The sequence below is a fragment of the Gavia stellata genome, chromosome 32 (assembly GCF_030936135.1).
Source record: "Gavia stellata isolate bGavSte3 chromosome 32, bGavSte3.hap2, whole genome shotgun sequence".
In the NCBI taxonomy this organism is placed as follows: domain Eukaryota; kingdom Metazoa; phylum Chordata; class Aves; order Gaviiformes; family Gaviidae; genus Gavia; species Gavia stellata.
Window position 1 is genome coordinate 4,696,630 of NC_082625.1, and position 16,247 is coordinate 4,712,876.

Below are 16,247 nucleotides of genomic sequence, written 5' to 3' on the forward strand. Positions count from 1 at the left end.
TGCCCCTCTGCCCCTTCAAGCCATCGGTCTGGCTGTGCTGGGCTGTTGAAAATTTGGAAAACAGTGAAGGCAAGGGTCCGAAGTCTGTGCGAATGGAGATGTCCCATGGACAAGCGGGTTTTCCCGTGAGAAGCAGGGCTGGCGCAGTGAGAGCAGCCGGAGCACAGATAAATGCTGTCGATAGAGAGCAGATGGGGAGATGGATGCTCTTGCCTCCTGCCCATGAGGTGTAGCAGCCAGGAGACACCTGGGAAGGCACAAAGCAAATAAATCCTGGCAGCGAGGAGGTGAAGGACTCGGAGGTGGAAGAGGAGGAGGAGGGCGAGGAGAAAGAGGGGGCTGCCAAGACATGGTGAGCATCTCCCCGTGGAGGCAGGTGTGCCAGGTTGGTGCCCCACGTTTCTTCGGTGGGCACCCTGCTACGCCGCTGGTGGTGATGCTCTGCCCAGCCTCTCGCCCCCGTGCTGCGTCGGGGACTGGGGGTGAGGACCCAACAGCAGGAGATGTTGAACCACTTCGGGTCACATCAGTCAACTCATTTGGGATGTTTTCTCTTTGGGCCTTTCCCCCCCAGCGCAGAACTGAGACCTGCCCCACTCGTTCCACCTCCACAGGGGTGGCTGGAGGGGCTGACTCTGATCTCAGTACCCCCCAAATTGCCTGTGTTCCCTCTCCGGGCCCAGAAACACCCTGCAGTGCCCCTACCGAGCAGCTCTGCCACTTAATTAGGTTAATGACAGTGCTTCATTACAGAGAGGCGGCTGATGAGTTTGCACCGGTGGTGGGAGGTGCGTTTCCAGGCGTGGTGGCAGCCCGGCAGATTTGGGGCGCAGAAGGGGACAGGGAGCAGGGAAGGGGAAGTAGGGAAAAGGGAAAGCGGCAGCGAAGTGCTAATCCCTGGAAAGGAGGGCAGCCAGGGCACCATGTCGTGCAAGGTCGGTGTTAATCCCTCAGCTGCGAAGATTGTGCCTGCAGCCGCCTTAATCTCTGCTCCGAGAGGGAGACGCTGGGGAGGGGGACAGGAGGACTGGTCCCTACGTGCAGTGCCCAGCGTCCCTCGGACTGCGGGACCTCACCAAGCCCGGGGCCTGGGAAGGATTTGTGCCACTGGACGAGACCTCACCGAAGCAGCACAGGGAGCAGAGGGGCTGCAGCGCCCCACCTGTGTCATGAGTTTGCAGGGCCTCTGGCTGCATCTCTTTGCCCCTACGCTGCCCGGGGCCGGGTCTGTGTCCCTCATTATCCCACGGTGCTCGCGCTCACAGTCCCCTACGCCACTGTCAGTGACACGGAGCAGGTGTGAGCCAGCGGGCGGGGGGCAGAAGCTGAGATGTGGGTCTGCAGCCGTGTCTCCTCTCACAAGTATCTCCCCCTGCCTCAGTTTCTCTGCTTTCCTAATGGTGCATGCAGACGGTAAGGCTTGTTTAGCCCAGGTATGCATAAGCACAGTCACCGAGTCACATGTTAGGGGCTGAGAAAGGAGTTCGGAGAGTTTCCTGGGGCAGTGGGGACCTTATCAGGGCCATGGGCCATGGTTTGGGGAGCGTTTTCCAGTCTCAACCCATAGATGGGTGATCTGGTGCTGGGTAGGACTTTGTTAGCCTCTCCTAGGCTTGCCACTGACTCCACATCTCTCGCCCTTCCAGGCGCATGGGAGAATGGTAGTGAGCCCATAAGACCATGCTCTACACAATGACATGTTGGCTCCCGGTCCTGGTCCTCCACCTGGTCCTCCTGAGCCCCCCGCGGGTGGCAGCCTGCCCTGCCCGCTGCGAGTGCGCCCCGCAGATCAAGTCGGTGGTGTGTCACCGCAAGCGGCTCACCTCCATCCCCGAGGGCATCCCCACCGAGACCAAGATCCTGGAGCTCAACAAGAACCGCATCCGCTGCCTGAACCCGGGGGACCTCTCCCCGTACCCGCTGCTGGAGGAGCTGGATTTCAGCGAGAACATCATCTCCAATGTGGAGCCGGGCGCCTTCAGCAACCTGTTCAACCTGCAGACCTTGCGGCTGCGGGGGAACCAGCTCAAGCTCATCCCCCCGGGAGTCTTCACCAAGCTGACCAACCTCACCCTCCTGGACATCAGCGAGAACAAACTCGTCATCCTGCTGGACTACATGTTCCAGGACCTGCGAAACCTGAAGAGCCTGGAGGTGGGTGATAACGACTTGGTGTACATCTCCCAACGGGCCTTCTCGGGGCTGCTCGGCCTGGAGCAGCTGACCATCGAGAAGTGCAACCTGACCTCCATCTCGGCCGAGTCGCTCTCCTACCTCCAGAACCTGGAGGTGCTGCGGCTCCGACACCTCAGCATCTCCGCACTGGAGGACCAAAACTTCAAGAAGCTCTACAACCTCCTGCAGCTGGAGATCGACAACTGGCCGCTGCTGGAAGACGTCTCCCCCACTAGCTTCCAGGGCCTGAACCTCACCTCACTCTCCATCACCTACACCAACATCACAGCCGTGCCCGCCGCTGCCTTGAGGAACCTTGTGTACCTCCGGTACCTGAACCTGTCCTACAACCCCATTAGCACTGTGCTGAAGGGCTCCTTTAAAGACCTCATCCGGCTCCAGGAGCTCCACATCGTGGGCGCTCTCTTGGCGTCCGTGGAGCCACAGGCTTTCTCTGGCCTGAGACAAATCCGTCTGCTCAACCTCTCCAGCAACTTTCTCTCCACACTGGAGGAGAGCACCTTCCACTCCGTCAACACACTGGAGACGCTGCGGGTGGACAGGAACCCCCTGGCTTGCGACTGCCGCCTCCTCTGGATCCTGCAGCGACGGAAGACACTCAACTTCGACGGGCAGCAGCCCATGTGCTCCTCACCACCCGAAATCCAGGGCAACGCCCTGCGTGACTTCCCGGACTCCGTGCTCTTCGAGTACTTCACCTGCCAGAAGCCCAAGATAAGGGATCGGAAGCTGCAGCATGTGACAGCCCGGGAAGGGCAGTCTGTGTCCTTCCTTTGCCGGGCAGATGGGGAGCCGGACCCCTCCATCGCCTGGGTGTCTCCCCAGCACCGCATGATCACCACCCGCAGCACAGGGCGGGCGACCGTGCTGCCCGGGGGCACCCTGGAGATCCGCTTCGCCCAGGTGCAGGACAGCGGCACCTACATCTGCATCGCCAGCAACGCAGGGGGCAACGACACCTACTTCGCCACCCTGACGGTCAAGGGCCGCCCGGGCGATGGATCTCACTACGCGAACCGGACTTTGTACCTCAGTGAGTTCAATGACACCTCCCACAACGACACGCAAGTCTTCTTGAAGTTTACGTTGGACCTCAAGACCATCCTGGTCTCCACGGCCATGGGCTGCATCACCTTCCTGGGCGTGGTGCTCTTCTGCTTCCTCCTCCTCTTCGTCTGGAGCCGGGGCCGAGGGCAGCACAAGAACAACTTCTCGGTGGAGTACTCCTTCCGCAAGGTGGATGGTCCCACCACCACCACAGGCCAAGGAGGAGCCAGGAAGTTCAACATGAAGATGATCTGAGCCTCTCCTGGAGGAGAACAGTTGTCTGCTGCCCGGCCCCGGGCACGGCTGCGGCGGGACGGGGCCAGGGGAGGTGTGGGAGCATCGGCGACGTCCCGGGGCTGGCGGCAGGACCTCGCTGTGCTGGGACGTGGCCAGAGACATGCCGGAGGCTAGCAGGGTCGGCACCGCATGGACCTCGGGGTCGGGGAGCGATGACCCTGGCTGTCCCAGCCCTGCGGTGAGCCCTCGGGATGCAATGGCTCAGGGGTTGTCCGGGCTCCAGGGGCTCCCGATGTAGCCGACTTTTTTGCTACCAACTATGCATTTCTCTAGCCAAGAGATCAGCAGCGTTTAGGCCTGGGAAAAAAACTGCTTCCTTTTTTTCTTCCTCTTTCCCTTTTTTTTTTAAGAGACTCTCTGGTAAACTTTCCTGGTGGTTGTTTGTGGTTCTTCTCTTTTCTTGTTGGTTTTTTTTTTGGTCCAACGATTATTTTTTTTAACAAATTTCCAAGAGAAAAGTCTTCCGGGGCAATGCGGGACTGGGGTGCTGGGGGAGGCTGTGCCGAGCCGGGGGTCTCCCCCAGCCCTTTGGCAAAGCCGGACCCCCGGGGCACAGCCGTGCCTTGAGAGCTTCCCATCGGTGGATTTAAGAAGCAGCAGCTGCAAACGCGGGTGCCTGGGGACACTCCTGCACAAGCAATAATAACCTGCCCAAGGCCGGGCTCTGAGGAGGTGTCAGCAAGAAAAAAAGGGGAAAAAAGGGCAAAATGAGGCCAAGGTCTTTAAAATCAGGAGGAGCACCCCCAGGGCGATGCAAGACCTTGTCTTTGCATCTGCCCCATCCACCACGGCAGCGGTGGTGGGGAAGGGTTGAGGTTTGTACGGGTGAAAAAGGCACTTTTGGGTCCATTTTCGTTGGCTTGGGAAGTCAAAGTCTGTGGGACAGCAGGAGCTGGCTCATCCTGCACGGGGAGGCCGTACAGCCCAGGAAAGAAGAGGAGAGAAAGGCTTGGAACAAGCAGCTCTGGAACCGACGGCAAAAGCAAACACCGGGAGAAGGTCCTGGCTGGCATCACATCCACCCGGATCCTGCACCCTCTGACACTGGGGACCGCGGATCGGTGTCCCGGGCTCCGCTCCCTGCTGCTGCGGGGATGGTCCCCGGCTTCCCCTCCCACCTCTGCCCAGGGCACCGCTGGCTTCGGCTCGGGGCGTAGGTTTTTGGGTGGGAGAAGGAGCAAAGCTGGCACAGCCTAGATGGGACCTAGGCAGGCCAGGGAGCCCATTGCTTCCTCCTCCTCCTCCTCCTCCTCCTCCTCCTCCTCCTCCTCCTCCTCCTCCTCCTCCTCCTCCTCCTCCTCCTCCTCTTTCTCTTCCTCCTGTGTGCACCCCTGGGGGCTGCTGCAGGTCCCATCTCTGCCCCCATTCCTGCGGGCACGTCCCACCATCTGGATGTCCCTTCAGGCTGGGCACACTCGCTTCGGGAGCTGGAGAAGGCAGCTGCCCGCCTCCTGCCAGGCATCCCCCGGCCTTCGGGGCTGCACTGGAGGCTGGAGGTCCCGAGGGGTCGAGGCTGTGCCCCCCCACACCGTGAGAGGCTCCTCGGGTCATCCCCTGCGCCCCGTCCCACTGCCACCATCCTGCTCTTGCACCCATGGGTGCTGGGCGCCCCCTCACCCCCAGCTGAGTCATGGGGGGGAGAAGGACGAAGGAGTTGGCGGGCTCAGCACCCAGCCCTCCTCGCCAGGGTGCTCCCCAGGGTGCAGCAGGTCACTGCCAGGATCTGTCCCCCGACCCTGGGGGGGCATTGCCCATCTCTCCCCATCCATCCCCTGCCATGGGTCCGGCCATCGCCCACGTCCCCTTCGCATGCCCGGTGCCCCCTCGCTCCCCGAGCCATGCATGCTGTGTCGTACTGGGGGGCCCACCGGCCTCACCCGCGCGCCCTTGTTTGGTGTCTGGGTTTTTTACCTGGGGGGTGGCGGGAGGGTGGGGAGGGGGTCAGGCACGGACCCTTGCAGCTGGGAGCAAAGGCAGGTTTGGGCAGTGCAGACCTGGTGCAGTTTTATATGTAATGAGCATGTGAAATGTGTTTGCGGGGGAAAAAGAAAAAAAAAAAAAAGGGACTGTTGTGGCTCATTTGATTTTTTTTCCCCCTTTCCTTCTCCATGTGCCTCAAATAAGAAAAGCCAAAATCAGCGGAGAAAGCCCGAGCAGGGCTGAGTGCGAGCGTGGAGCTGGGCAGGACCCCGAAAGAGCGGTCGGAGCCGCTTGCACCACGTGCAGGATTCGTGCCTTGGGGCTCTCCAGACCTGCTGCAGCCTGCTGCAAGTCTGGGGGTGTCCTGGGGTTCAGGCAGGTGTTAACCCTCGCCCTGAGCTCAGCTGGGATTTGCAGCCCATCAGCCGATCATCACCACCGGCAGCCCTGCAACGCCCTTAATAAACAATGCTAAACCAACTTTGAGAGGGTACTAAAGTCCATATTAATAATTAATAAATTATTAATGTGCATGTGTTAACAAACTGCCACTGCTATTAATCTACTATTAACTATTAATAGAGTGTTTATAAGTATGCCCTTAAGCTGAAGGGTGCAAAGTCAGCACCTCACCTCCTGCTTGCAGAGAAATTGGGGTTGCGGGGGTGGGTGTTAAAAGGATTCACATAACACACAAGAGTGCGCACACACGTGCATGTACACACGTGTGCACACACAGGGCCAAACCCCTCCGATGAGACTGGAGAACCGGGCACTGGGGGTCTGCATTGCAGCTCTCTGGCTGGGGAAACTGAGGCACGGAGGGGCACTGCAGTAGGGCCAAAAGGCAGGAGCTGGTGGTGCTGTGGGGGTGTCCCTCTTCAAGGAAAACTGAAGCGTCCCTCTAAGTCCCCTCTATTGTCCTGCCAGCCCCAGGGGACACCCTGGCCGCACATGAGGCCATCCCTGCCCTTGGCCCAGCTGCTGTCACCATCCCCACGGGGTGCTCGGCCATCCCGGTGTCCCCTTGCCCAGCTGGCTGGGGACCATCTGTCCTTGTGTCCCCAGCAAAGGGGCTGCTACATCTCCCCGAACCCCCCCCCCCGCCCCGTCTCCCTCCTTCCAGGCTCAGTGGCTGGCCTGCCCCCATGCCAGCCGAGAGTTCCAGCTTTCCCAGTATGGGACTGGGATGGGGACTGGGATGGGGACTGGGAGCCTGGTGGGGGTGGAAGCAAAGCAATGCCTCCATCTGCTGGAGAAAAGGGCCCGGGGCCAGTTCCCAGCCTCTGCACCCCAAAACTCCACATCCCGCTGCTCCCCAGGGACCCAGGGAGGCTCCCGGTCCCCACCTCACGGCACGAAGGAGGGTGGCCCTGGTTGCAAAATAACGCGGGTGCTGCCGGCGCCCTGGGCCTCCTGCAGCCCCCGCAGCTGGGGCAAAAGCTCTCATGGGCCTAAAAGAGGAAATTGGGGGTTTTCTCTCATTTCCTGCATGAAAAAAATACTGCATGGCACAAGAGCGCCCGGGAGGTTAAGGGTCGGGGTTACGGTTCGTGCCAGTGCCGAAGGGCCTGGGCGCACCGTGGCCTTGGGGACACCCGTGGGAGCCAGGGCTGAGCCCACCCACTCCTTCGGCAGCTTTTGGGGGATGAGAGCTGCTGGGACCAAAGACGCTGAGAAACCAGCTCAGGTGGTTTCAGTGCCCGCTGTGCCCAGCCAGTGTGCCCACGCCAGCCAAACAGCTACCGCCCCGACCTGTCCTGAGCCAAGAGTCCCCACAGCAGTGATATATTGACAATAACGACAAAAAACCCCATCAAAAAATAAAGACAATTAGAAAAATGCAATTTTCCAGCAGGTACGTTTAAAGATCGTATCTCCTGCTGGGAAGAGAAACCAATTTCCTTGCAAATTAAAAAGACTTTGGCTAAGTAAAACTTCCACGCAGTCCCCAAATCCCACCCATGTGCAGCTCGGGGTGGGGCAAAGGGCTCGGCACCCCCTGGACCAGAGACTGCAATTGCCATCGGTGTCCTGCAGCCGCTTTATCAGCCTGGGACAGGCAGAGGAACCCACCGATGGATTCAGGGGTGCCCCGTAGCTTGGACAAGCATCAGCATTTGCTTACTAGCCCTGGAAAGCTTAGCAGTATAAAATCACAGTCCTTCTTAAGGGCTCAGGTTGCTTTTAGATTTGGCCTTGTCCCCTTTATTGTAATAAGAGGCATCAGGAAATTTGCAGCTAATGCTTCTGCAAAAGGCAACTCCTACCTGCCCCGCTCGTGCCACCTCTCTCTAGCTTGATAGGGTCACATTCATTGCATTAATTCTGTAATTTTATTCTCCTAATGATCTCTGGTTAATGTTGAAGGTAACATTAATCATTAGGGAAAGTATTGATGCTTCTAATAGATTTACTGTTGCTTAAAACAGTTTGTTATACAGTCATTAACATAAATGACTTACTGGGATGAGCTACATGCACTGACCCCATTGCTGAACACCATCAATAAGCCCAGGATCTCACTGAATCTTAAATGCTCCGTTTATATTCTTTATTTTTAAATTATAGCATTATAGTGCTAGGTGATGTGTTGAGGGAGCAACACCAAGCCAAGCCTCGCTGCCGGGCAGGGATGGGCTGCAGTCCCGGCCGGGGCTGGGGCACAGGGACGAGCAGCCCCGGCAGCAAAGCGGGCAGCAGCGTGGGAAGGACCGTGTGGGTACCAATGCAGGTTGCCTCCTCCCAAAGTCTTGCACATCCTCGCTGAGCTAGTGCCGGATTCAAACATGACTCAGCCCCAACACATATTTTTATCAGCTCTAGCATACGGCCTCGGCACGGCAGAAACGGCCCTTGGCAAGCGCCGCGGGCAAGCAGCCACAAACCTACCGGCTTGCTCGGTGTTGGTTGGGAAATACTGATTGCAAAATACACAACGCGGAAACCGCCAAGGCGGGTGGTCTCCTCACTGGGGGCGGCTTCAGGCTCACAGGCACCCACTGAGCCCCAAACCGGCCCCCCAAAGCCCTGGAGAGGTGCCCGGGCCCATGGGCTCCCACCCCGCCACCAGGGATGCATGGTCCAGCTCAAATGGTGGAAACACGGTGGATGTTTCCACTTTCTTCGTGCAAATCCACGTTTCCCCCGAAGCCTGTTTAGCTCCAGCCTGGGTGCACCCAGGAGACATACCTGAAGCTGCCTTCCCACAGCTCTGGGCAGAGGGGCTCATCCTCCCACCCTCGCCAATTGCTAATGAGTGCCATTAGTTATTTGCTAATTAGTTCAAAGACTGAATAGAAGGGAGGCGATATTAAAATATTTGGGGGTTTAGAGTGTTAAAAGAGTGACTTTAGCTTAGAGGGGACAGACACCGATGGTGGGGATTCTTTTTTTTTTTTTCAGCAGCTGAGTCTTGTCGCTTCGTGCTCTCTCAGTGCCTGTAAAGCTCTGGGAGGAAAAAAAGTGGTTTCTAACAACTGGGTTCCTCTTGTGCAACGGCTGCAGAAAAATCTCAACAGAAAAACATCGAAGAAAACAAAAAAATTCCACCTCGCCAATCCACCTAGAGTAACACAACCATGCGAGCAGGGAATTAATTACATGGTTTGGGGGGTTTTACCGCAGAAATCCCCCCCTTCAATACAGCTGCCATCCAGAAAGCAGCCTGGGAGGAAAGTGTGAAGCCTCCGCAAGCAGCTCCGAGGAAGCAAACCCATTGCAACAGGTTGCACCGAAAGCAATGCAATTACTGCAGCCGCAGCAGGAGCCTCCGTGGGCCGTGTGCATCCCCGGAGCAGCGCTGGGGGCTGCCGGGGAGCGAGGCCAAGCCTCCGGCTTCCTTTAGGCTTGCAAGAAGCAGGTTTTGAAAGAACATCCTCCTGCGAGCGCGGTTGCAGTAAGTTGTGCAAGGCGATTCCTGGCAGCGCCATGGCCAGCGCCGGAGGAGCCTGGGATGGGGAACAGGAGCTGCCGCCGAGCTGGGAGATGGACTTGAACCCCCCCAGGCCCCCACCGCTGCCAGGGAAAACTCAGAGGTAAGAAACTGCTCTGCAAATGGGACCCAAAAAGGAGCTTACCAGCAGCTCCCATAGCAAGGCTGCTTCAGCCTGATGCTTTGCCCCATGGCAAGAGGCAGGGCAATAATCCCTGGTTCCCCAGGGCGGGTAATGGGGGCCAAAGAGGGGTAAAGCCTGAAGTTGCACAGCAAGTGATGTTCCCAGCAGAAACCAGAGTTTTTGAGGAAAGCCACCGTGGTTTCGGTACCGCTTGTGGCAGCAGGGTCAGAGCTGCAGGTTTGCACTGAGCCTGGCCAGGACGGGGAAACGAAACCCCAACCGGGGCTGCGGAGGGCTCCTTCCTGTTGCTCTCCTCCTTACAGGCTCTCTGCTTTTCCATCCCTACACACAGACACACACACAGACACACACACTCCCCACCCCGTCCTGCCCACCCAGACCTGGGCCAGGGGTGTCGAAGGTTTTTCCTGCTCTCATCCCACACCTCTCCCACCATCGTGTCCTCCTCGCAGCCACCCAACAGGGACCGGAGGGCAGACGTGACCCCGTGTGTATACACCACCACCACCCCCTGCACCCATGTGGTGTGAACCAACGTGCATCAAGCCCCCAAGGCAGCCCCCACTCCTCGGGAGTGGGAGCAGCCCCAGGACCCCCCAGTGCAGGAACTGGAGTCACTGGGCCACCAAACTCCCTGTCTTTTGTCCCAAAACCATGCAGCCAGGGCTCCCCAGGCCACTGCTTCCCCTTTCTCCTTATTCTTCCCCCGCACCGGCAGCGAAAGGAGCCGGAAACCCTCCGGGGGGGCGAGCGCTGAGTCCCGGCTCTGTGCAGGGCCGCCTTGCAGGCGCGGGGCAGCGTGCACACCCGCTGCAGCAGCCTGGACCTGGGTGCCCCCGGACCACGCACCCCCATGCCGGACACCCCGGGTGGCCACCCGCCTCGACCCCCCGACTCAGCCCTTATCTACAGCAACGTGGGTGAGTGACGCCCTGAGCCCGCTGCCCTCCTGCCCGCTGAGGTGTCAGCTTGGACAGCAGGGACAAACCCTGCTGCCGTCCCCGTCCTCCTCCCACAGCACCCGGCCATGACCCCTCCAGCTGGCGTTGGCATCGCTTTGGGGCTGGAAATATGCAGTGGGGCAACTAACAATGTGCTTGTACCCCTATCCCACTCCATCTCCCACTTTCTCCCCCCGCCTTAGGGAAGTTTCAGCCCTGCCATGTCTGTTCCTCCCTCCCCAGGACAGCTGCGAGCCCACCTCGTCCCCCGCAAGGCTAGCCGAGGGGAAGGAGCCGGGAGACCGCCCTCGCAGCCCGACTGGGACCCCCTGCCTCCCCCATTGCCGAAAAAGCAGCTCCAGCGAGCGGAGTCCCTCCCGGAGCAGGGGCCATCCCAGCACTGTCAGGGTGACCCCACACCATGGGCCGGCAGCATCCTTCACAGCATCCCACCACCCCATCCACGACACGAGGAGGGGGCTCCCAGCTCCATCCCCCCATGTGACAGACCCTCCTGGGGACCCAAGAAGCCCCTGACCAAGTCCCAAAGCCTGGGGGAACCAGTGGCCCAGAGCAGCCCACAAAAAGCCCCATCACCCATCCCAGCAGACCTGACGTTTGGGATGGCGGACGGGGAGCTGGGGCAGCTCCTGCAGCTCCTGGAGAGCCCAGCCGGGGTGTGCGGGGTGCTGTTGGGGTGCCAGGCGGCCGCCCTGGCCCGGCTCTCGGCTCGCATCCAGGAGGAGCTCGTGGGTCCGGAGGAGCAGCAGCAGCTGCTGGAGGCAGAGCTGGCAGGGAAGAGCTGGGCAGCGCTCAGCATCCTGGACCGGGAGCCGTGCTGCGAAAGTGGGGATGCCTGGTATTTCCGAGTGGGCTTCGCTTTTGAGCAAACCCAGCTGGTGTTTGCAGCCAAGGTAAGCAGGGAATTGGGGAAAATGCCCCGGGCGGTGCAGAGGGAGCTGGCTCCTGTAGCAGGCAAGCATGAACAGGGAGCGTTGGTTTTTCCACTGACCCCCATCACACAGGCAGTTCCCCTTTCTACACCTACTTCTGCATTTGCTAAATGAGACGGCGCTGCTGGCATGGGCCAGGGAGGCGAGGGCGACAGCTCCCATGGGTCCAAAGGACACGTCAAAGAGAAGGTCACGCTGGGGGAGAGGCCCTGGCAAGCAGTCTCCAGGGGCCAGCAGACACAAAGTAGAGGCTGGAGCAGAGCTGGCTGCTCAGGCAGTGCAGGATGAGATCCAGCAAAGCAGCTTTGCAGCCCACCTGGGGGTTACACACACACACCCCCCCTTCCTGTTTCTTGCTCAAAGCCATTCCAGCAGGCTCCAGGGGGTTCGGAGGGTGCGGGGGGAGCCCAGCACCGTGCGTGGGTCAGTCAAGGGCTGGTGACCCTGAGCGGAGGCGGTGGCCCAGCCCAGGACAGGGCACCCCGTGGTGCTGTCCTCGCGCAGCTGGCCATGCCCTGTTCTTTCCTTGCAGGTCCCCAAGCTGGGCTGTGCCAGCTTGGGGGTGCAGAGCTCCCTCGGGGTGCACTGCAGCATCCAGCGCCTGATCGGCCGCTTCTCCAACTGCCTCCCTCGGGAGCTGGTGTTCCCGGGAAGCCCTGGGGAGCAGAGTTGGTCCCCTTCTGGAGAGGAGCCAGCCCGTCTTGCCACCCGCCCTGTCCTGCAGGTCCTTATTTCTCCTGAGGTCCCCTATCAGACCCTGGCAAGCTTTGTGAAGGGATCTCACGGTTTGCACAGGACCAGCCCCGGGCACTATGAACGCCTGGCTTGCCTCCTCCTCCTCCAGGTGTGCATGGGGCTGGAGCACCTCCGAGTGCAGAACGTGGGGCAGGGGGACCTCTGCCCCGAGAACCTGCTGCTGGTGCGGTGCCCATGTCCTCCCCAGGGCCAGCAAGGCAAGGAGGCATCCCTGTCCCTTCCAAGGCTGCTCATCAGCAGCTTCTTCAAGGTTAAAGACAAGCGAAGACCTTGTTCTACCAGCCAAGAGCAGGACTGGACCGAGGGGCTTGCTGCACCACCCTCCCCAGTGGCGGATGAACTGAATGTAGGCATGCTGATCTATCGGATCTTGCACGTGGACATGTCTCTGGAAAACGCCTTGGGGTTCAGAAGCAATAGACTTCCTGAAATCCCTTCCCTGTCCATCTATTCCACGGGACTCAAGCGTCTGGCCATGCTGCTTCTCCACAGAGATCCCTGCAAGAGGGTCTCCATCGAACAGGCGAGGAGCATCCTGCAGGTCCTGCTGTGGGGGCCTCGCCAGGAGCTCTTCGCCAGGAGTAAGAAGACCCTCACCCTGCTCCGGAGATGGGTGGAGGTGAAGAGGGCTCTGCTGCTCCTGAAGTTTGCAGAGAATTCGGCTGGGGCAGGGGCGAGCCCTGGCCTCGAGGAGTGGCTGTGCTGCCAGTACTTCAAGGAGGTCACCGAACACACACTCTACCAAGTCACCCAGGCTCTCTACACTCCCTAAAGGCAAGCTGAAGTTCAGCCCACCCAAAAGGTCTCCCCAAAGCTAAAATCCCATGGGGACATGGCCAAATCCACCAGCTGCCATCTCCCGCAAGGAACCCAAGCTGGTCCTGGCTGGAAAAACCCTGTTTGCAAACCTGAAGCCGCTTCCCCCACAGCACATGAATGATGAAGCTGGGACCAAACTCCCACAGCGCAGGGTGTGTTTTTACACCCTCGGCCAATTTTTGTTTGATGCTGTGAGTCCAGTTTATCGGAGCGTCTCAGGAAAAACGGCTGGATGGAAGCCATGGGATCAAGCACCAATTTAGTGGCTGATTATCCCGAGTAAAGTTTATGGGGCTTAGACTTTGCACAAAACCCCCTTACACCCCTCCTGCGGCCACCAGGTTTTCACTGTGTTAAATAACAATGCAAAGCCACCTATTACAGCTCACCTTAATGCACCGTTAGCAAGGGAGAGATACAATAGCTCGTACAGCCTGCTCTTTTTAGAAACAATTTGTGGCATAGTCACAAATATAAATGACATTTTAAAGGGGGAAATACAGCAGCCATGCAGCTTCAATAAAACCCAGAGCTGAGCCTCTTAAATACTGGTCCTTTATGTGCTTCTTTGACAGCATTACACACCCCAGTGAGGTATCCAGAGAGAAACACAAAGCCAAACTTCACTGCCTGGCGGTGGTTAGCCAGAACAGCCTCCGTGGCGTCTAGTAAATAGCTCAGGTTTACGGGTGCTGCGCCCAGGCACCAGGCTGCAGGGTCGGTCTCTTGCTGCACCAAGGCACCGCTGCATCTGTTGCTCGATATAAGACATGCAGCACCATGCGGGATCTGCACCCTGGTCCCCAGATCCATGCGGAATCCAAGTGACCGTCACAGTGGAGCGCCAAGACCGTGCTCAGGTCATTTATATTATTACTAATTAAGTAATTATTAATCCACTTGCAGCTATCAACTTGACAGCAGCAAGAGCAGCCTCCGCGGGCTGTGTACACAGCAGGACAGACCTTCCCGGGCTTCCCCGCGGCTACTGCTGGGGCAGCCCCGGTGTGCCCATGGATGTGGGCAGTGGCACACCAGGCAGCCACCGGAGCTGGTGGCATGGCTGGATCAGGGAGGAGTCCTCCTAGGAGTCCCTGAGCTCAAAATAACCCCTGGTAAACCGGAGCTGTGACCCCCCCCAAGATGAAACCACAGAGCAGCACACTCCCAGCTCCCCCGGTCGGTGGGTTTCTGCCTCCTGCCCTGCCTGCTGAGCGTGGGCAGGCAGCAGCCTCACCATCTGGGCTACAGCGGGGCTGAAGACCCAGCCAGGACCACAGCCCCTCTGTGCGAGGCTCTGTGCACGGTGAGGGGCCATTCTCTCCCGGAGCAGCACCCAAACCCGGCCGTGTGGCCTCCCTGCCGAGGCTGGAGGAGCAAGGCGGGACCCTACAAGCTCCCCGGCCACACAAACCCTGACACCGTCACCACCCAAGCACAGCCGGTCTGCAGAAACGTTGTTCAAACTTCAGTATGGGCTTTTGGGCCAAAAACATGCAGGAGGGGTTGTCCTGGGTGAGCCCCAGCCCAGCAGTCCCCACCACCTCTCCTGTAGTATCTTGCGTGGCTACAAGATGGCAGTAAAGCCCGTGGCACAGCAGCAGCTCGCCCAAAGCCGCCTTGGGCATCTGATCCTGGGAAAACAAAGACAAAACCTGCTTCTGCCAGTGCCTGCAGGCCCACCCCAGCCCCAGGCCGGCTCCTCCGAGAACCCCCTGCACCCCTGTTTCTGGTTTCCACCTTGGCTGACCCCCTCTCCTTCTGCCAGGAGCAGCTTGGAGCACCCAAGGTCAGCGAAACATCTACCCGGGACCACGGCCTTCAAGGCAGGACCACATACATCTCCACCTCCCTGCAGAAAGCAGACCGCAGCACAGGCACAGCATCACACACGAAAACAATAATTTCTCTAGAGAACCAGTTTATGAACTTTAGACCTTTGCCAGGCTGTTGAGTAAAGGAGGAACATCCTCCCCCCGGTCATACGCACCTCCTCTTTGCTGGCCTTTGGCACGCCAGGAAAAGCAAGTTGACAGCTTTCCAAAAAAATCCACAGGAATAGCACGATTATACAGCCACAAAAAAATTGGCAAGAGACCTGTGGGAAGGAGACCTCTCGCATTCACTGGACTGCAGCGCAGCCAGGAGCCTTGGTCCCAGCAGAGGTGACGGCCGTGCTACGTGCCGTACCCCGGGAGCAGAGCACGGCCCAAGCTGGGGCAGCGTTAGCGAGAGGCAGATCGATAGAAATTATCGGGAGCCAATTAAACAGACCATCAAGAACATCCACCTTTCACTGTGTTGCTAATTTAACAACAGACTCTCTGGAACATGGTGCCATGCTGCTGGGTTACTTTGTGCTGCAGATCCCACTACGGGATCTGCTCCCTGCTGCACCTCCGAGAAGACAATTTCGGGGATTAAATTTTGGTGTATTCCATGCAATTCCAGTACTGCTTAGCCCAGAACATCTGCCTAGGGATGACCTGTGGGATGATCCTTAGGCACCCTCACTTGTATACAGCATTTCACAACGTAGAGTTCTTAACGCCAAGCTCCGAGGGGATGTCAGGCCCCTGGCAGAGTACACGCTCGTGAAGATCACATGCTTCTATTCACACTGCCTCAGAGTGTAACAACCTGGTAAAATAACCCATCCCAGGGAGTCACTGCTCTAAGGTTTTACGGAGGAAAGATTAATCAGCTGAACGGGTGCCAAACAAGCCTCCAAAGCTGCAGGTACCGAACAAAACCTGAAATGCAATGCTTTAAAGCACAGCCCTTTGGAGACTTGGCTCTAGTAAGCTTCAGCCCAAGTTTTGTCAATTCTAGTGCTACACGAGCAGCCATTTTCCCCTCTGTTCCATATCCTGCGCACCCCAACACCAGGCACTCCTTGACAACAGACCCTTCTCCTTACACTTCAACCCCCATCTGTCTCTGCAGGCAAGCTCTGGAGGGCACCCAGGCCCCAGGACAGTATTTGGCTATGGAAGTGCCACCAGCCTTCCTAGATCACAGCCAAAGAACGCGTCAGGCCATCCTGCGTGCTTAACACACACTGGTGTAAGACTCCACTGTTCCCCATAACATTGAGACTTCAGGTATCAAAGTCACATATCTGATACTCAGAGACAGTGGAACCTCGAGGCAGCCGTGCACTGGGCTTCTCAGAAAGTCTCAAGTGAAATGCTAACACATGCCCTGAAGTATCCTACAGAACACTGATAGCGCAGGGA

General features: G+C 58.4%; 1 protein-coding gene across 1 annotated transcript; it reads left to right on the plus strand.

Moving 5' to 3' along the window:
• Nucleotides 1-1,680: 1,680 nt before the first annotated feature.
• LINGO3 (leucine rich repeat and Ig domain containing 3) lies at nt 1,681-3,516 on the plus strand. The gene has a single exon (XM_009809667.2). The coding sequence runs from the start codon at nt 1,681-1,683 to the stop codon at nt 3,496-3,498; it is 1,818 nt and encodes a 605-aa protein (XP_009807969.2). The 3' UTR covers nt 3,499-3,516.
• The last annotated feature ends 12,731 nt before the right edge of the window (nt 3,517-16,247 follow it).